General features: G+C 40.3%; 1 protein-coding gene across 1 annotated transcript; it reads right to left on the minus strand.

The window, feature by feature from the left end:
* Window positions 1-819: 819 nt before the first annotated feature.
* tspearb (thrombospondin-type laminin G domain and EAR repeats b) lies at window positions 820-14950 on the minus strand (the record flags this gene model as incomplete). Its single annotated transcript, XM_079464487.1, has 12 exons — window positions 820-973; window positions 1232-1333; window positions 1440-1618; window positions 6374-6606; window positions 7103-7292; window positions 9470-9702; window positions 9783-9914; window positions 10944-11100; window positions 11195-11285; window positions 11449-11675; window positions 11791-12011; window positions 14869-14950. The coding sequence occupies 12 exons, from the start codon at window positions 14948-14950 to the stop codon at window positions 820-822; spliced, it is 2001 nt and encodes a 666-aa protein (XP_079320613.1).
* Window positions 14951-21549: the final 6599 nt, after the last annotated feature.

Below are 21549 nucleotides of genomic sequence, written 5' to 3' on the forward strand. Positions count from 1 at the left end.
TTAGATTTTTAGTTTCAATCATTTCTGTGAAAAATGCTTGACACTTTAAAAAAAGAACACATTTACGAATAGAAAACAAATGTTTAATTTAACATAATAATGTTGACGAAATGAGTATTAACATAAATGACACTGGTTTAATGTGCATATGGTAAAGAGAACCAGGACAGGACAAATGTTCCACAGAAACATTTACACAATACGTTATAGTGGTAGTATAAAAACAAATATATTTTAATTGTTGTTGTTGTTTTCATTTAGCTAAACATTTATCATATATATAAGTACTTCAATTTAATTTAAAGGCCTTCTAATATTAAAGTATAATAACTGAAGAGGACTAACAGTGTAAATTTGTAGCTTACATATTGTACAGTACAGTATTTCTGATGGTATTTAGTATAGTATTTTGTTTTTATGACTAGAAAACCTGCCTTCATGTGCAGAGTAACAAAAATAGGAAATTATGTCTAAAGCAAATATTGATGATCTATGTGCAAGTGAATGCAAGAAAACTCTGTAAAATATAATTTCAAGTGTAATGCATTGATCAGATCTCATTATTTAGGTGTTATTGACTTTCAGCAAGTCAGTGTTTTGTTAAAATTTTGGAATGTAAGTGATCATCATATACAGATTTGATTTACATTTTGTACATAACAATGAAATATTCAGTCTAATTCCTGTGCTTGATTGTTTTACAGTAAATAATATATTCAGTATAACATTATTATATGAATTCATGCTTGATGTTACAGTCTTTTGGTATGGCACCAGATCTGTCTCATGTAACAGTCCATATGTGCAGAAGGAGTGCCACTAGACCGTCCTTAATTTAAGGATTTTAGAGAGAGCAGCTCTGGCACTGGAGTAAATGAGGTAGGAGCCGTCGGTTGTGTCAAAAAATTCCCAGTCCCTGCAGCCATTGGTGCCTAGTCTGTGTACAGGGACAAAGCCCTCATAGCCCTGCCACCTGAATATATAAAAAACAGTTCATTCTTAAAAGTAAAAAACTACATTACATACATAGAGTAAATTGTGTAGTTTTTAAGAGTATGATCTTACATCATCAAAGCACCAGTGTGTAATTTCTGTCCCTCTAGAGGCACCTAATAGAACTGCAATGTGTTTTATATTTTGTGCAGTGGTCCTTTTTTCATCAAAGTGTTTGGTGTGAGTCTTGTCATACTTTAGAGTGTATATTTAAATGCATTCCAGAAGAGCACCTTACCTGTAAATAACACTATTAAGTGAGTATGAGGTTCCATCATATGAGTTGGCAACTACTAAGAACTTGTCCTCTCCAACAGTAAAATACTCCCAGTCTAAAGCACTAAAAAATGTAACAACCACAGAGTGTCGTAAAATGCCAAATCTAAACTGAAACCAATCAGTGTAAAAAATATTAGGCTTCTAGTAGGGGCCAGTTAATATCTCACCTGTTAGTTGCAATATCCTGAAACTTTAGGAATTTTTGTGATGTCAGGCTAAGCTCATAGATGGTGGAGTTGATGGAATACACAATCTTTCCCTCCTCTGTCAGCATCTGGCTGTTCGCTACAGCCAAAAAGATCCTGTTTTCAATCTGAAACATCTCCCAGTCTATTGCACCAAAGGTCTGAAAGGTCAGAGAGAGACTTAGGTCAAATGTTTACTTGAAACTTACAGGATAAAATTGTATTATGATATTTTACTAAGCCATAAGACTATATTGGTCTTTATCTTTAAGGCGGGGGGGGCGGTCCAACAGTGTTTCATGCATTCTGACTCCTTTACAATGTTAAATGTGCTGGCTTTTCATGCTTGACATGGTCATCTCGTCAAAAAAGTTGTTGGACGTATAATGTAGTTTTTAAATACATTCCCACAAGGTTCGTATGGCACGTGGTAAGTGAAACTGAGTCATATGTCTGTGTTTTGTTGTCAATCAAAATTAAATGACACAAACTTATAATGAAAATAATAATGCTATTATATATTGTGTGCTCGTGCTTTTGGTGCACCTATATATCGCGATATATCGCTGTAATGGTTATTTTTTTACACTGCTCTCAAAAAAACACATTTTGTGTTCAGTTAAAGTGGCAGTCCGTAAGTTATTTTGAGTAAAAATTAGCTAAAACCAATTATTGAGCAAGTACATGAAAGAACAGTGTTTAAAACTGTGTCACTACCCTTGCAGGATTTACCACGGAAAGCTTGTAATAATGGTTTGTAATTTGCCCTGTTGGGTCGTACACAGAACGAAGAAGATCCGGCTGCCAGCCAGCGCGTGGATGCTGAGAGTTGACGGGTGATTTGTACCATGTACTCGCAACTGTTGGGTAGGATTTTATAATACTTTTAGTATTATTTATGGCAGCGTTTAGTACTTTTAATTTTAAACGGCAAACAGCGTTGACATCTGGGGAATCATCAGTTGTGAAAAACAAGAAAGTACAAACTGATGACAGTTTAGAAAGAAAAGTGAATGTGATTTGACTCGTGCGAAAACAATAATTAATATTGGCAAGACATTTCAAAGGTAGCATGAACTCTGTGATTTGAAAGGACTTAAAACGGAGGCAGTCATGACTTATTTCTTCTGAACAGGTAAGACATTTCAATATTTCAATAGATAACACAAAAACCGTAGCTCCCTTATTGTGTTAATACAGACGGGTACAGTTTAATCGGTTGTTCTTTCTCTTTTTGTTATGTTCATTATTATAAATGTAATTTAAGCCCTATTCGCATAGGATTAATGTCAGTATTATCTGGGGACCTCGAGTGATTTAGAAATGACCTCCCCACATGTTGTTAGGACTCTGTCCTTCCTGTCTCGAGCTTTCTAGCTCCCTGGGCAGAGTCATGACATTGCCACGTCTTTCGTGTTTCTGTTGTGTTATGTGTGGAGACATGTGGCTTTATGTTGTTACTTAATGCCACGTGTCTTCCTGTTATGTCTCTCAGCCCCACCCTCCTATCTCCTGTTAGGGTTTCATTCCCATCGTCTGTTTTGTAATTCACCTCGTTAGGGTTTCATTCCCATCAGCTGTCACCACTCTCCCCATGTAATCACTCCTCGTTAGTGTCTCCCTTTATATGGTCTCAGTTTCTCTCTGTTCAGTGTTGGTGCATTGTCTTTGTCTAATGTGGATGTCTATGTTGAGCTGTGACTGGGGATTACACGACTCCAGGCAAATAGTTTGTGGACTTATTATTTTATTATTAAGGACTTTGTTTCCTTTTGTCCCCCTCGTTGGAGGTGTTTGTTTTTTCTAGTGTTTTTGTTCATGTTTACCCCCTTGCGGGTGTTTTATTTAATAAACATTTTTTGTTATACCTTCGTCTGCCTGCATCTGGGTTCTGTCCAAAACCATTTTGTGACAGAATGCACCAACCCAGAAGAACCCAGCAGGCAGCTCTTTTCGCTGCAAGGTCTCGCCAGCATCGTCCCCTATGCAGCATTCGCCAGGGGAACTTGGACCTGGATGTGTACCTGGACAGGTTCCTGGAGGCCGCAGGGGAGGTGCTCCTCGGGGAGGAGGAGGTGACTGCGGCGTTCAACAGCGGCCTCAGGGTTCCCCTATCGCCAGCGGAGATGAGGAGGCTGAGACCTCTGGACTTTGAGGGCGTACTCCGGTTCGCCATGAGCCGACCGGAGCCCAGGGTCTCCGTCCTACCGAGGGTCTCTTCTCCGTTGGGCCCAATCACTGAGGGCCTCGCCCTGAAGCTCGGAGTCGTGACTACCTTCTCGGACCCTGCAACCTCTCCACCAACCACCAGTCTTCGGGGCAAGCGTGGAAGGAGAGAGTCCTGGGGGTCCTCTTCGGAGGCCTCCAACGCGGAGCCAGCCCCGTCCTTCACCTCCTTCCTCCAGCCCACTACCAGGAGATTGGCTCGGCAGAAGAGGAAGAGGCAACGGAGGGGGGCACGTAACCCAGCCCAGCCGGCGCTCCTGCCGGTTCTCCAGCTGGGTTCACAGCCAGCGACTCAGCAGGCGTCAGGACCTGCCTCTCCGCAGGCGTCAGGACCTGCCTCTCCGCAGGCGTCAGGACCTGCCTCTCCGCAGGCGTCAGGACCTGCCTCTCCGCAGGCGTCAGGACCTGCCTCTCCGCAGGCGTCAGGACCTGCCTCTCCGCAGGCGTCAGGACCTGCCTTTCCGCAGGCGTCAGGACCTGCCCTTCCGCAGGCGGCCAGACCTGCCCTTCCGCAGGCGGCCAGACCTGCCCTTCCGCAGGCATCAGGACCTGCCCTTCCGCAGGCATCAGGACCTGCCTTTCCGCAGGCTTCAGGACCTGCCTTTCCGCAGGCTTCAGGACCTGCCTTTCCGCAGGCTTCAGGACCTGCCTTTCCGCAGGCTTCAGGACCTGCCTTTCCGCAGGCTTCAGGACCTGCCTCTCCGCAGGCGTCAGGACCTGCCTCTCCGCAGGCGTCAGGACCTGCCCCTCCGCAGGCGTCAGGACCTGCCCCTCCGCAGGCGTCAGGACCTGCCCCTCCGCAGGCGTCAGGACCTGCCCCTCCGCAGGCGTCAGGACCTGCCCCTCCGCAGGCGTCAGGACCTGCCCTTCCGCAGGCGGCCGGACCTGCCCTTCCGCAGGCGGCCGGACCTGCCCTTCCGCAGGCGGCCGGACCTGCCCTTCCGCAGGCGGCCGGACCTGCCCTTCCGCAGGCGGCCGGACCTGCCCTTCCGCAGGCGGCCGGACCTGCCCTTCCGCAGGCGGCCGGACCTGCCCTTCCGCAGGTGGCCTTCCAGCCGGTGCCTCAGCCGGTTCTCCGGCCGGCATCACCTCAAGCTTTTTCCCCCCTTGGACACACACCTCTCCCTAGCCCCTTCAAGTCCCCGCCGGTCTCGTCCGGTTGCTTCAAGTCCCCGCCGGTCTCGTCCGGTTGCTTCAAGTCCCCGCCGGTCTCGTCCGGTTGCTTCAAGTCCCCGCCGGTCTCGTCCGGTTGCTTCAAGTCCCCGCCGGTCTCGTCCGGTTGCTTCAAGTCCCCGCCGGTCTCGTCCGGTTGCTTCAAGTCCCCGCCGGTCTCGTCCGGTTGTTTCAAGTCTCCTCAACCTGTCCCACCCTTTTCTGGTGTCCCCAAGGTTTGGCCTCCCATTCCCCCACCCCCCCCTCCCATGTTTGTTGTTTTTGTTGACCCACCCGAACCCCTTCATAGCCTCCCTTATGTTCCCTTTAGTTTGTTCTGTGTTGTGCTTGTGGTGTTTGTCTTTGTGCTTTTGTGTTTTGGCCCGCTGAAGTTTCTCCCTTGAGACGCCATGTGGCGTTTCTGGGGGCGGGGGTAATGTTAGGACTCTGTCCTTCCTGTCTCGAGCTTTCTAGCTCCCTGGGCAGAGTCATGACATTGCCACGTCTTTCGTGTTTCTGTTGTGTTATGTGTGGAGACATGTGGCTTTATGTTGTTACTTAATGCCACGTGTCTTCCTGTTATGTCTCTCAGCCCCACCCTCCTATCTCCTGTTAGGGTTTCATTCCCATCGTCTGTTTTGTAATTCACCTCGTTAGGGTTTCATTCCCATCAGCTGTCACCACTCTCCCCATGTAATCACTCCTCGTTAGTGTCTCCCTTTATATGGTCTCAGTTTCTCTCTGTTCAGTGTTGGTGCATTGTCTTTGTCTAATGTGGATGTCTATGTTGAGCTGTGACTGGGGATTACACGACTCCAGGCAAATAGTTTGTGGACTTATTATTTTATTATTAAGGACTTTGTTTCCTTTTGTCCCCCTCGTTGGAGGTGTTTGTTTTTTCTAGTGTTTTTGTTCATGTTTACCCCCTTGCGGGTGTTTTATTTAATAAACATTTTTTGTTATACCTTCGTCTGCCTGCATCTGGGTTCTGTCCAAAACCATTTTGTGACACATGTGGTGCGAATTAAGTGAAGCCTGTGATTTTACTCAAATTTACGGACTGATGATAATGATTTATGATATATTAAGATCCGTGTTAGGGGATCTTCTGTCCAGTTCGCATTACGGGGGTTTCCATGAGGGATAATAAAACGAGACTCCCGGCCAGAACAGCAGGTAGGGATTTGAACCAGCACCCGAAATAATATCAAAACACTTCAACACAGCCTCCATTTGTGCTATTTGGTTCTGTTTATGTTCTTATTTGTTTCATGTTATATAATCTGCCATGTTATCTGTGTTTATTATGCGCTACTGATGAACAGTGAACATTCTCACCGGTGCACTGTCACAGGCCACGACTCAACGCGCCAGACTCATCCGCGCTGTTGAGCAGTGCCGCATCACAAATAACGTAAAATAATACCTCCGCACATCACCTGCAGTAGCAATTACAAACTGAGATGGTGAAAAAGAGTAGTGCCGCTTGAAGGACAACACATTGACGTGTGTTTAAAGTAACACATTTATTAACTCACTGTAATTGACTGATAAGGCTGAAACATCCCCTCCAGCCAGATATAGATGGTAGAACTAATGACCGTTGACTTTCCATTGAACGTGTTTGCGACCGCAAGGAAGTAATATGGACCAATGGTGAAAAACTCCCAGTCGTAAGCGCCCGATGTTTGGATTGTCTGATTGACTTCGAAATACTGTGTAACTGGGTTCCACTTGTAGATAACACTGTCAATGTTGTGATTCCTCTCTCCTGTAAAAAAAAGGAACACTAAATAAATTTTATCCATATCCTTTATATGAAAATGTTTTATTATATATATACAGTAGATATGGGAAACAATGGCTTTACTTTAGTTTGGATGTGTTCCAGCATGTGCAGGTGTATAGATAGGGCACACATGGTCATGAAAAGGTGTCTTTTATGCTTTGATCAACGCCACAGAAGTTCTTAAGAACTTCATACAAATGGAGGGGTACAGTGTGCTCTCGTAACAATCTGCAGAATCAAAGTGAACCACACTACTAAGGAGACCTTTTAACCTAAAAAAGAACTCCTCGATAATCTTTTTGTTGGGATTTTGTGCCACAAAGAGCTTAGATTTGCATGAAATTAATGTTTAATCTTCCTTCTGAAGTCATATAAATGAACTTCCTGCCTTTATTGTTCAACAGAGCTTCTAGAGTTTAACAATGTGAAAGGAATAACAAAAGCCACTCTGTGAGATGATAGACCTGGTAAACATTACCTTGTCTATGATTGGCCACAGCCAGGAAAGCTTCATCTTGAATGTGAAATGCCTCCCAGTCACGGGCACTGTATGTTATCAGAGTCTGATAGCGAATAAACTTCAGCTTCCTTGAACTCCATTTATATATTACAGACTGTTCCGGGTCTTCTGCATTTAAACCTCTGCAGTTAGCAACAACCAGGAATTTCTGTTAGAGGAAAATGGTTTCAACAGCTGGTAAGAATTCATGTCTGTAGCTTCAGTGAATGAAAGGGGACGAAAAGCATAATTAAATTGTAATGAGTGTTGCACTTCATAATTTAAGGTACTTTCTGCATCCTCTTTAATTCACAACCGTTTTCAAAGGTGAAGACAACAAAGTCTGCTGATGGGCAACATTTAAGGAATTTTCTAGTATAGCTTATAGTTTTCCTCTTTATTTGAATGTTGCATTCTTTTATCTTATAATTATTGGTCACTGACCATTCTATTTTGCTTATAATTTAACATGAATCATAATTTGATGTTAGACTTTTAAAAAGAAAAACGTGGATAATTGCAATGCAGGTGTTAACAGAGCCCCATATGGCTACTGACTTTAATTATGTCAAGGGAAACAGGAGGTGCATGCTGTAAATTTTGGACCAGACAAAATTCATTTATGTTATCAACATGTGATTTAATACATTAAAACCTGAGAGCCAGGTCTCCACCCCATACGCTGGATAAACCATATCAAAACTCACTCTTATGTATAAAGAACAGATGAGGATGAGACCCACTCAAAGCAAACAGACGCTCTGTGCTCAGTATGTCTTTTGTATTAACAAACACAAGTGTGGTTTGATACCTGTAGAAAGGTAAATCGTTTATTGATATACCAATAATACCATGAATTGATGTTGCTAACTTGTATTATCGTATTTAAGTAGAATTTACTATTATGCCAGTCACGGTTATGTTTAGGTTATGTTACAGTCATGATTTCAGTATTGCTTTTTTCTACAAATCGTAAGTTTTTCTATGATGTACGAATAAAAAGCCACCATGTTAAGTAGTTACAAATCAGTTTGGGTATACAGGGGTCCTGATAAATAGAAAAACAATCGCAGCCTAATGGTTAGAGTGTCGGCTTCGTGACCAGAAAGTTGCCAGTTTGATCGTCAGGGCCTGCAGGTAACGACTGAGGTGCCCTTGAGCAAGGCACCTTACCCCTACTTGCTCTGATAAAAATACAATATAAATGATTTTCATTATAAATACTATTATATACATTTTCTGTGATGGTTTCTATTGTTATTTTTATTAGGGTTGTCTGACAATTAAGTAATTCAAATCGTTTTTAAACAGTTTACACTTTAAACAATGTTTGGGTTTGATTTGCCCATTTTTGACCCAACCAAGCTTTTTAATTAAAGGTGCTTCACGATGACATAGAAGAACCATTTTAGCCTATTTGGTTCAATTAAGAACCTTTGACAATGAAAGAACTTTTCTGTTTTATTCTATTGGCCCGATTCACATTTCACGTCTAATCCGGGCGCATATTTGTTATTTTAAATGTAATTTTTCTAGGTGCGTCGCCGCTGCATCGAGATGGAAATACTGCTGGTCATTTTAAGAGAGAAAGCGGCACAGCTTGCGTTTTTAGATGCAAAATGTTAAACGGGCCTAAAATTATCAAAGAGTAAGAAATGCATAGTTCTAGAACAACCTTTGCCTAAATGGTTCTTTGGAGGAACGAAAATTCTGCTTAGATGTGAAGAGTCTTTTGAAGCAGCTATTATTAAAGGGTAACCACCCAAAAATGAAAATTATGTAATGAATTAGTCACCCTCTAGTTGTTCCAGACATGTATAAATGTCTTTGTTCGGTTGAACATATTGGAATAATGTTAGCAGCCAACAGTTGTGAAGCACTATTGACTGCCATGGTAGGAAGAACATTTTAGTAATGTTTTGGTTCTGTTGAACCCAAAGAAGATATTTTGAGGAATGTAGAAAAACAAATGTAGGAATTTGAGGAATTCTGGGGCACTTTTTACTACCATTTAAATTCTTATGGCAGTCAATAGTGCTTCAGAACTGTTGGTTGCTAACATTATTCCAAAATATCTCTCTTTGTGTTTAACCGAACAAAGAAATGTATAAATGTGTGGAACAACTAGAGGGTGAATAATTCATGACAGAATTTTCATTCAAATTAAATTAAATCACATATATAGACGGTTTCAGCGGTAAAAACATAAACAAGCGTTATGTGGCCTAAAACTTAAGAATCGATAACTGTTGAGGAATTTTAATTTAATTTAATTCAATAAATAATTTAATCCTTTTCAGGTATTATGACCTCTTGGTATCAAAGGACAAAAGTGTAGACCCTCACCTTTTTGCCCAATGTGAAGTATTGCCATGCTTGTGCATCATAGGTGCTAATATTCTGATATCGCTCAAATTTTCCGTCCGTCCATTTGTATATTCCTGAGCCGAGGTCGGAACCACGGTTGGCGGTGGCGATAAAAAGCCCTACTGAAGGAATCTGGAAAACTTCAATGTCAAAGGTCTCTGAGTTTGTGAACAGATCCTGGTGATGCTCCACATAATCCAACCTTTGTTTCTCTGTAAATGCAATAGTGACAGTCAGAATGTGCCATTAGCTTTGCTTTCGGTATGAATTGTATTTTCACATCACTCAACACCTTGCAGCATGGTTAGCCACATTATGCCATCGCAGAGGAAGAGTGCTTTGTGCAGTGTGTTAAACCACAGCTGACCCTCCTCGGAGACCCCACACGGGGGTTTCACACCCGCAGTTACCCGAACCTCTGCTTCTGAACAAAAAGAAAAAAAAAATTGTTTTATGTGATCAACACAAGCAGATTGTCTAAAATAAATACTTAATTGACCACAACAGGCAAATCCATAATTGAAGCAGATTGTATTTGACAAAACGACACAACAAATAGCTACAGTGTAATACAGGCTGCTTAAAGGCATGAAATCGACCTTAAAACTATGTTTCATATGGGAAAAAAGAACCAAACATGGCCCCTCACTGCCCCATATCATGTCTCTCAACAAGCACACGGATTTACAAATTGCATCAATTCCTCAGAGCAAGAGAGAAACTCAAAACACAACGCTGTCAGTCAATGTCAGTGGATCAGTAAGAGACCCGTGAGATAGAGTTACTCACATCCCCTTACAATCACAGACCATGTGTTTACAGTCAATATTAGCAACATATAAACTAACTCGCAACACCCTGCACCAATTGAAGATCATATTACCTTCAGATTTTTTACTGGGTGTGGGATTAAGAAACAGAAACGATCTTCCATTGTATGCACACAAAACCTTTTTAAAAATCCACAGAAGAAAGAGAGTTTTGATCGACGACAGGGTAAATAAATTATAACGATTAATTTCTTTCTTTCTACTTCTATTGCAGAAAAGAATAATGAATATAAGGGTGAAGCTGCTGTATAATGCTTTTTAAATATTTAAACGCAAAAGTTGTTTCATTTTGTTTTATAATGAATTTAGCTAGATGTTTACGGTTATGTGCAAATGCAAACAACACAGTGTATGTCCCTAGAGTGTAAACGGAAACTGCATTTTAGGGGACTGAAAACAAAAACTTTTGAAAAAGTACAACTTTCTGAAAACGCCACTGCACCAAATAGCCCAGCGAAGACACACTATTTACATTCACCAGACTTTAAACACACATATACGTCGACCAACGGTATTAAAAAGCATTGTGTAAACGTGGCCTTCGTTTTTCCACATACTCAGAAATATGTAGGCATACTTTTAGAATTAGGATGCAGCTTATGTGTTTTGTGTGGATGTTTTACCATAAGGGTGAGTGAGGAGGTCAGAGGTAGATGATTTGATTGGCAGGTGTAAAAGGGCCTGAGGAACTGAGAGCGAAGAGAGCTGGGGTTCAGATGAAGGACATATTTTTGAGGTAGCATCTGAACCAGGTAAAAGAACAAGCTGTCGCAGGAGACCCTGCAAATAAAAGAGCAAGTTTGATTTATAAGTTATTTACATTTGACCTCTAAAATGGTTTTAAAGTAACGAAAATCTTAAAAAGAGATTGTACAGAAAATAAGCCATTCCATCTTCTTGCACTAGCAATGAAGAATGTCGAACCGGTTGTATCAAGATCATCAGGGAAGGATCTTTCAAGGACTCTGTATATGAGACAAAAAAATGCAACAGAAGGACAATTAAAATTGTGGATGCATCAATACATAAATTTATATATAAGAAAGTAATTTGGGTGATATACAATATTATATACATTTAGAGGCATTCAACCTGACTTCTACAGTGTATTCCCAAAGAGAGTCTTACAGCTCGAGGGGAAAGCCACAGTCTACAGTGAGGATGGTGTAGTGTCCGGTCACTGCCAGGACCACGGTGTGCCAACGGTTATCAGCCAGCCCTACTGCCTTAAAAGTGATGCGTTTCCTGTTGCCCTGGCTCTTCTGCAGGAAGTGAAGCTTGTTCTGGGACAGGCGCAGTCCGAGGAGCAGATTATCTGAATCTCCCTCCAGCAGTGTGAAGATGTATTCACTTTTCTACAGGTCAATGAGAAAAGACTGATCTCTGACAGGGAAATTTAGAAGAGGAAGTGTTTTTTTATGAAGCTTAACAACTTCTTTTTCTTTTCAGTGATCTCTCCCAGTGTCTCACCTCAGGAGCCATTTTGGGGATTTTCAGTGTGAAAACGATAGAGAATTCAGCAGGAAAGATGTTACAGTTTGTGAAGAGCTGAGATGCAGGGAAGCTAAAAAGATGTGGAGAGCCAGAAAACTGGAAACCTCGTGCACCCCTGGACTGGACCATGTGTAACCCACCCTGGGCTCTCTGGGATTTTGGAAGAACATGGGACAGGAGATCCAATGGTAACAGATCTGAAAAATAAAGTAAGTTTTATTAGTTTACATGAACTGACATTAAACAATATGTCAACAGCATATATTAATCAAATATAACAAATCAAAATCAAAACCTGTATCTTTTAACATTATTTCATGCACAATAAATGAAACAATGATCTGTCTTGGTATTAAATTCCCCATGTAACTGAACATTTTAGCTAACATGTTGTTTAAAGATGTCTTAACTTCAGTGGCAATTTTCTGACCAATAAAAGCTCTGAAATTAATCTATTTTTTCACTTGGAAATTTTCTGTTTCAGTGGAAAGTACATAAATACATCGAAGCAAACTGCAGATTTTAAGGCACTTCACGATTGCTAATTGTTCACATAAGATAATGAAAAATATTGATGTTAACAAAAGTAAACGATATCAAACCATAATAGATAAAGTAAAGCTTTTCATTGAAATTTCTTTAATGGTAATTAATAAGAAGAAATGTGTACAGACTTGTTTAATAAATACAAAATGAAGTACAAAATAACTGAAGATCCCATCATGTTTTAAAGCTATCAAGTTATGATTTTAAAAAATCATTGAGCAGGTGATTCCACTTAGTAGTCTGAAATGTAAGCACCTACTGTTATACATAAACGGGTGATTCAAGTTCAAAGAGCAAGTGTTCTTGTTTTGTTTTGAATCACTTCAGTAAATCAAAGAGGCAAATGGTTAGAGTGAAGAACACTTTATGGATCATATTTCAAAGACTTCGGCAAAGCCAAGGACGCAAAGCAAACAACCTTTCCAAAATACCTCACACACGTATACAGCTTAACATTTTTCAAGACTACAACACAGATGTATTCATTTGTGAGACCTTTTTATTCATTTATTCATACTCGTATTTCTAGAATTTTAACACACACTCCATAAGATGGAGAAGTTTATTAATATTTAAAAAGACAACAGACCAATTATATCAACACACAGTAAGTTGGTCACTACTAAATCAATACCTTCTATAATGCTTAGAAGATCATTAGAAAATGTTTATTACTTTAAAAGATTAAAGGTTGTTGTTTTCTCATTAGAGGCCAAAAGTGTCAGGTCAATATTAACACTCAATATACTGTACATCTTTCTATATTTTGTACTTTTGAGCATCTACATTTCATCCTAAGCATCCCTGTGATATTACTACAATGCACCAATATGAAGAGTGCATTTGTGCTATAAAGAAGACCAGTGTGTAGGGTGACTGAGTTCATCTGTGCCCTCCTGAATGGCAGCAGCAACAAATATGTCCAGAGAGTTTACAGAGAAAATGATTAGACATAAATAGCCACAAATATCCCTGTTCCATTATGAGTCTTTTATAAGCTTTAATATTGGTATAGCTCTTATATGAGAAGAATGAGAGAGTATGAAATGCAATGAGCTTTTGGTTTGATGATGGCAGTTTGGATTCTCTCCAGTTCAGAACTTGCATATATTATGTATCATGTGCGCTGTTCATGTGTTCATGTTTTTGAAGAGTTCATTCAAATCATTATCACACTATGGCAAAAAGTCACTTTTTGTGTTTTTCAACAGTTTGGATTCATTCCAAAATGTTGTCATTCTGATGACTGATTTGAGGAAAAAAGCGGAATGAAACTGTTATTGCAATCTCTCCGCCCGTCCATGCAACAGAGCGGGTGCGCTGCAATACATGTCCCCCCACCTGGGAAACCAAAACAGTTCATAACAGGATCAAATTCAATGATCCAACAGATACAGGCAGATATGGAGGAGACAGAGATGGATGTGGGTTTTGGGTGCAGCACAATTAAGCAGCTGATAATCAACAAAGAAATGCATCTTAAATATGATGCAGCCTAATGTGTGTTGTTTGACTATTGGTAAACGTTGATTAGCTTCACCTGATGTGCTCGGCGGATGCAAGCTGTGACCTGCCAGAACTACCGCTATACGCTTAAATTTTTCAAATTCACATTTCTTGTCCAGTTTTTGCTCATGTAGCATGTAGCCATGTAATAAGCGGGATAATGTACAAGCAGACGGCTGTTTATTTGCATTGTGTCCTGATCACACTGTCAGGGCTTATTTCTGCAATAACAACCGGCTGCCTGTACATTATCCCTTACTTAGCTGTGGGGCCATGACTGCTTTTCTCTATTATAGAGAAGACCGCAGAGAGAGCGGTGGGATAAAGACACTTCTGTGCAATAAATTCAGAAAGAAAAATAACCTTCAACCATACCAGTGAGTAAAGATACCTGAAGACTTTAATTCAAGCAATAGTTGAAACAGACCACATCTAATCGGTATCTTTTTATACAACTACATTTACCTGCATGGAAACCAATTGTTTCCAATTGTACCAATATTTATGTTATTTTTTATCTTATATTAAAACTTTCAATAATATTTTATCTTGAGCAGTCCAGATGGGACTTTCTTAGCGAAATAACATCTACCTGTAATAAGTTAAATAGTTTAATGAAGGTAATGATCAAAATTCACATTCTTATTCTTTGAAAACCTATTTATATTGTTATGTTTTTCTTAACAATGTATACATTTGGGGAGTTTTCATTAGAAAAAAAATGTAATCTACAAATGAAATGTCAAAAAGCTCAATATCTCAAAATAGTTCAGAATGCAGACAGAACCTTATCATTTCAAGGCGACGAATTACAAAGCTTTATATGACTCAAGTTGTATATACAATAGCTAAAAAGTTGTGACTGATCAAATGAGTTAAATTTCATATTAGTTAACAGCACTTGAAATGAAATTCTGACTTCAATTTATGACATATACATAAAATAAATGTATCTTACATAGAAAAACATTTGATATATCACACAGTGACCCCCGGTGTTACCTGTGCATGGTCCTGATGGTCCAGACCTGCAGGTGATGATCCAGGAGAGAAGCGCACAGGCCAGCAGCAACACCGCCGACATCAGGGTCTCCGCTCTCTCAGCTCCATTCACACACAATCGATACAAACCAGTTCTTAAAGCCCAGAGACCTTCTTTACATCCACCTTACAGAGCTTTAAACACGTCAATTTCACCCCACGTGATTATTAAACATCCAGGGAGGAGATGAGCTTCCACTCCTTATTCAAACTTCAATAGAGGCATCAGAATGACTCCTTGAGATGCTTACATCATCTTGTTCAATGTCCTTATACACAATGAATAATTATATAATCACTGGTTCTTCTTATAATTTTCTTTAACTATCTGAATGTATCTTGATGAAAAGATAGTAGGATAAATCCATAAAAGCTTTTTATAAACACTTATCTTTCTTCTTGAACACTGTTGGCAGAGGTCTGTCTGCTTTGCTGTTCATGTCGGTGTGCAGTGAAAAGGGAGTGTAAACTTCACCTGTGAGTTATGCGCATGGAGAGGTGCTCAACCCCTGCAGACATTTAAATGAGAATAAGTCAGCTGTAGAGAGGAGGGGTTGATGCTAAAGAGAGAGCAAGGTGAGTTCAGAAACAAAGAGAGAGAGAGAGAGAGAGAGACTTTTCCCAACGTTTCCCTCTAGTCTCATGACATTTCATGTCTTAAAGGTGTAGTATCATGAGGAAATCCCAGTGTGGTGCATTGTGTTTGTCAGGTTGGCCTTGTTCTGAACCATAAGACTCTTGTCAATCTGAATGATGAGCGTACTACCCTCCTTGTCAAGGAAAACTCTGTATAGTCAGTTGTTACTTCACCACGTCTCAACTCTTCACTAACACCCCATGTGGCTAGAGGGGAGAAAAGGCTGAAAATACAAATGTTTACAAGAAAATACCCTTAAAGTCCTCATAACAACCATTTGGGAGTTTCGTTGCTTTTAGCTGAAACGCAGAAGAGCAGAAACGGACTTGAAACCAACTTGTTGTTTTAGTAAACACTTTAATACAATATTTCAATTTGACAAATTCTATTTTAACATAATGGTGATATGGTACCAAAGACAATAACAATATAATAGTGATGATGAAATGTAATAATTAACATACAAGAGATGTGTGGCACATTTAGGTATCACAATAACCCCTACATTGCTTTATTTTATATAGATGAATGTTGTAATAGAGTAATTATGATATAGGCTAGTTATTATCCAGAATGCTCACTCAACGTTCAGGATTACAGAGGATTGAGTTCAACTGATGCTGCACAAATATTTTTTATAAAAAATGTACATCAAAGCATTGTGGAAATATCAAGCACATGGTCTTTTCTCTTCACCTGTGTTATATTTTGTCTTCAATCTACACGTCTTTCGAAGGAGCTCAGGTTTATCTATAAATCTGTCATGGATTGTGAAGGTGCGAAAGAGACAGATTACGCTCAGAGGAACAGGAGAAAAAAACATTTAGTGGTTGCAGCCGTGGAAGAGCATTAGAAAATAATAGTTTTAATTAGAAAACTTAAAATTACATTCATTATTGGTGTATAACACAAAATTCTGAGAATAAAAGACAAAACATAAATAAAAAGTAAAAATGCAGAAATGTATAATGCAGATATCATATTATAATAAAAATAAATGAAAACAATTGCTCAGCATTTAGAGCCTGTAACGAGCTCTTAACCCAGAAGAAGAAACTGTTTGAAGGGTTGAGCTTTACTACTCTGTTTTCTCTAAAGAATCATCTTACTTTTCGATTGTTTCATTATCAGTAGAGAAAGAATTCTGGCATGTTTGGGCAAGAAATTTATAGTTGCATGTACAAAAATGACAGCCACTGTTTGTTCGTGAAACCTTTGAGGCAGTAGAACCTCTGCCCTGTCAACAGACTGAGTGCTTTTCTAATCATATAATTTCATCACATTATTCTGAATATTCTGAAATTCATGCAAAAATTAAAATTATTTCATCATTTATTCATCCTCAATGTCATTCAAAACCTGCATATGACTATTTATCAAATGAAGTTGAGTGCAAAAAATAAAGGAGCTAAAAAGGAATAACTATTTTTGGTTCCACAAAGGACCATTCAGTCAAAGGTTCTTTAGAGAACCATCTCTTTCTTTTTACAATCTTAAGAACCTTTTTTCGCCACAAAGTTTCAGGTTTACCATATTTATACCAAGGTGCTGTACAGAAAAGTCATACAAAGAACCTTTTTGACACAGATAGGTTGTTCAGATGTTAAAGCTTCTTATGTCATCAAATAACCTTTTGAAGCACATTTGTTTTAAGAGTGAATGAAAGTCAACTGGGGTCGGTGTTATTTGGTTACCAACATTCTTCAAAATATCTTCTTTTGTGCAGAAAATATAAAGTCATAAAGGTTTGGAATCACATGAGTATAATTTATTTGGAGTAAACTGTCCCTCTAAGCTGTCGAAAAAATATCTACCATTCAGTGTAATTTAAGAACAGCCCCGCTAGTATTAAAACTCTATAAAGTTTTCTTTACAGAGACAAAAATTGAATCAAAATCAAACACTGTGATTATTGTTTGGCCCGAGGGTTGTGTGAGGTCGGCTGACTCGGGGCAGTTAATAGCTGGGCGGCTACATTGACACTCACACTGAACCTGTAATCAGGAAGGGAAGCAGCCCCAGTCATTACTGAGGGACAAGCTCGCACATACCTCACAGCCTTAACCAGCACATCTCACCTACTCATTAACCCTTTTACTGACCACCTGACCTCACATACAATATTAACAGTCAAGCTGGGTTGACCAGGAGAAGTTGTGATGAGTCTTTGTGTCAGCTAGGATACAAGCAGTTCTGTTTTTGCAAGGTTCAGCTGTCCTTCATCCAGAGCGAAATGTCGGCTAGTCTTGATGAAATGCGTGCAGAAACAGTCGAATCGTCAGGGTGAAATGACAGGTGGAGTTGTCTATCATCCGCATAGCAGTGATAGGAAAAGCCCAATGACAGAGCCTAGGGATGTAATCTACACAGAAAAGAGCAATGGTCCAAGCACTGAGCCCTGAGGCACCCCTATATCGAGATGTTGTTTTCTTAAGTATGAATGATGCAACATCATCCGCTGTAAAGTCCGATGGAGGTGAGGGGGCAGGCGGGCAAAGAAGAGCAGAGAAGGTTTTAAAGAGAGTACGAGAGTCAGAAGAGTTGTTTTTTGATGTGGTAGTACTGGGTTTTCGCAGAGGAGACATAAGCAGAGAAAGAAGAGAAGAGAAACTGATAGAGAGAGAGGTCAGTAGGCTCTTTAGATTAGTGCCACTTTCTCTCAGCAGACGTGGCGCAATGCTCACAGAGAACATCAGATAACCAGGGGGCAGAAGGGGATGCACGAGATGGCCTAGATGTAAGAGGGCGTAAGCTGTCTAAGCAGGAGGTTAGTGTGGATCAAAGGGTGTGGGTGGCACTGTTTGCATCCAAGAAAGAGAGCTGTTCAGAGGAAGGGAGCGTGGGCAGAGACCGCAGAGGATAAGACTGGGGGCGGAGAGACTGTTCATAGGTTGCCCTGGAATTTGACCAGGGGGGGAAGCATGTGTGGTGTCTGGAGAAGTTATGTCGAGATCAAGAGTGATGAGGAAATTATCGGACGTGTGCAGCGGGGTGACCTGGGAGTGATGAGTGGAGCAGTAGTGTGTGTAGATAAGATCAAGTTGATTACCTGCCTTATGGGTTGCTGAAGTGGGAACTCACTTGAGGTCAAACGACCCAGTCAGGTTGTTGAAGTTGGCAACCTGTGGTTTTTTCAAGGTTTTCATGTTGAAGTTTCCAAGTACCATCCTCAGGAATGGATGACAGAAGATCATCTAACTCCTCCAAGAAAAGTACAAGCTGACCTGGGGGACGATAGATAACAACAACTTAAGTTTTAACAGGGTGGATGACAGCAACAGCATAAGACTCGAATGAGCTGTTGTCGCACTAGGGTGCCAGCTGTTTGAATTTCCAGTCATTAGGAATAAGTAGACCGGCTCCTCCACGCCTCCCTGATATGCGTGGGCTGTGGGAGAAAGTGTAGTTATTGGAGAGGTCAGCCGTCGTGGCAGTGTCCTCTGCCTTGATCCAGGTTTCAGTAAGTGCTAAAAGAGAAAGACCAGAATGTTTAGCAATAGCTGGGATGAAATCTGGTATGTTTACAGTAGATGGGAAGTTCCATAAACCAATGGGAAATTAAATTGAGGTAGTTGCGGATGCTGAAAGAGAGTGTTGCCTTCTACGTTATGCAGGAGATTTACGAGGAGTGGCAGTGGGGATTTGAAAACACAGGGAATACTGTATATAGACATGCAAAAAGTTAATACTGGGCCTGCAGCCTCAACCCCCGGACAGGAAGCCGGTGGCCTCGACCCTAAAGGGGAACCCGGTGGTATCAACCCTTCCTCTGCTAGGTCCTGTAATGGCCGCATCATTCTGTCGTGATCATGGAGGGAACATGGACAGAGGACCGGGTTTAACAAAAGATTTTTAATAAAAAGACAAAACAGAAAACAAAAATCCACGAGGGGGTAAAATAACAGGACAAGGGTATTAACATGAAGGGTAACAGGAACAGAGACTTACTACACTAGACTTAACAGGACTAAAAAATTACAAGACATGACTACAACTAACTAAACTGGCGTGTGACAAGGCGGGTGGCAAGAGTAACATCACAAACACACAATGATCCGGCACAAGACAGAAGATACAGGGGCATTAAAAAAGGAACAAATCAAGAGAGACAGCTGCGGGCATGAAATAACTCATGAGGAGACAAGAGTCCGGGAACAGAGACGAGACTGGAGAGGGGGTATGGCAAACAATAAGGACCATAAATGCCTCTCTTCACATTAAACACGAGGTTCTGTCATGATCCTGCCACTAGACCAAGAGAAACCTGACATGATGCGGCAGAATCATGACAACAACAACCTGAGCCTGATCGCATGACATACTCTTATTAGGTAAGTCCATAATATCAGACACAGGAGATATCATGACCAACAAAGAAACATTTGGACTTGTTTAAATTCAAATCATAAAAACGAATCACCCAAAGCTGAAGGGATGCACTATGCAAAATAATAACTGAATTGACACAAAGTATGGCTGTATGTCCAAAATTATACATCTTCCATTTTGTAAGTGCTTTATCTAAGCATGTGATTCAGTGATATTGAGATCCCTACATACTGAAAGAAATACATTATACTAAAATGAACTGTTTTCTCTAAACAGACTAGATTTAGATACTGGTTCTTCATCCTATTGTAGGAAAAGGACAAATCAAAGTTTTGTTTGAAATGTCAACTGTGCCAATTCTAAGCTTATGCTTTACAAAGGACAACGATATTCACAAGTTCACAAATATGAGAGGAAAAGACAAGTCAAGAAAGGTCTATCATATGGGTATTCAGAATTGTGTAAATCTTTGTTATATTTTGTTGTGTTAAATATGGAAATTAAGTCTATTTTTTACAACACAATCCAGGTTTAACAACAAAAACAGTGTGAGATATAAGATATCACAGAAGGCTGTGGATGCTTACTATTGAATCTATAGAGTTGTGGAAAGTTCAGTGAGGCTAAGGGGAGAAGTGATGCTTTGGCTCCACCGTTATTCTACTCTGGTGGGAAATTGGATTGTTAGTTTGCCTTACTGAATGTTGCTATTTAATACTTCCATCTTTTTTGTATGTGCAGTGGGGTCAAGAAACGTATATGTGTTCTTTATTGAAGCAGAAGTTTTCTTTTGGTTTCGATTGGCTGCCCGGGGATATGATCTCCATTTTGTTTAGAGGTCATTTTGTGTGTTCGCACAAATTCCTCATTGCCCCAGAAATATTTCATTTATTTTTTATTTTGGAATGTTACCCCATATTTTCCCATGAAGGTCTTTGTGGGGCTTGAGTTTACAGAGAGTATCCAGTATACAGATTAAGGGAAAATGTATCAGGTATGAATATCCCTCTCGGCGGCTTCTTTGTGTGATCCGATCTTTTGTCATCTTATCCAAAATAACCATGAATGACCAGATACTGTAAGCAATGCGGCCCAGAGCGTTCTGATTAAAAACAAACTTATTTTTACTGTATCAAATAAGAAAATATACTGTATTCCTCAAAGAAGTTTTTATGTCCAGGATCGTTAAAATGCTTCATGTGAATGAGATTACAGTTCTCAAGCTGTATACACATTTATACACAAGGTTGTAAAATGAATGGACTTATTCATCTTTGAGAAGTCACATACAAAATATGAATTGTTTGCTACAGGGTTCACTTAAACTAAAGAACTGAATCAAACCATCCATTCTTGTAACCTAAACATAGAATACCCGTTTTCTCACACTGTGCCAGGGCAAGTGCAAGGGAAAGATCAAAAAGTGGTTCAATCTTGACCCACGTCAAAAAGAATCAAAGCTTGCACACGATCATGCCATCTATATGCCACAGATGCTATCTGTCACCATAGTGCCATGACTCTGCCAGCCTTACTGAGAGAGAGGCTGAGATGCAGATTGGGGCCATCTGATAACTCCTCTAACTCTCTGTGTCGGAGCCAGCAGGCCAGATAATGCACTCCACTCAGGAAACACTTTATCAGGCTTGCCGTTTCCCTGATCCCATGCCTCCATG

Source organism: Barbatula barbatula (assembly GCF_947034865.1).
Source record: "Barbatula barbatula genome assembly, chromosome: 9".
Classification (NCBI taxonomy): domain Eukaryota; kingdom Metazoa; phylum Chordata; class Actinopteri; order Cypriniformes; family Nemacheilidae; genus Barbatula; species Barbatula barbatula.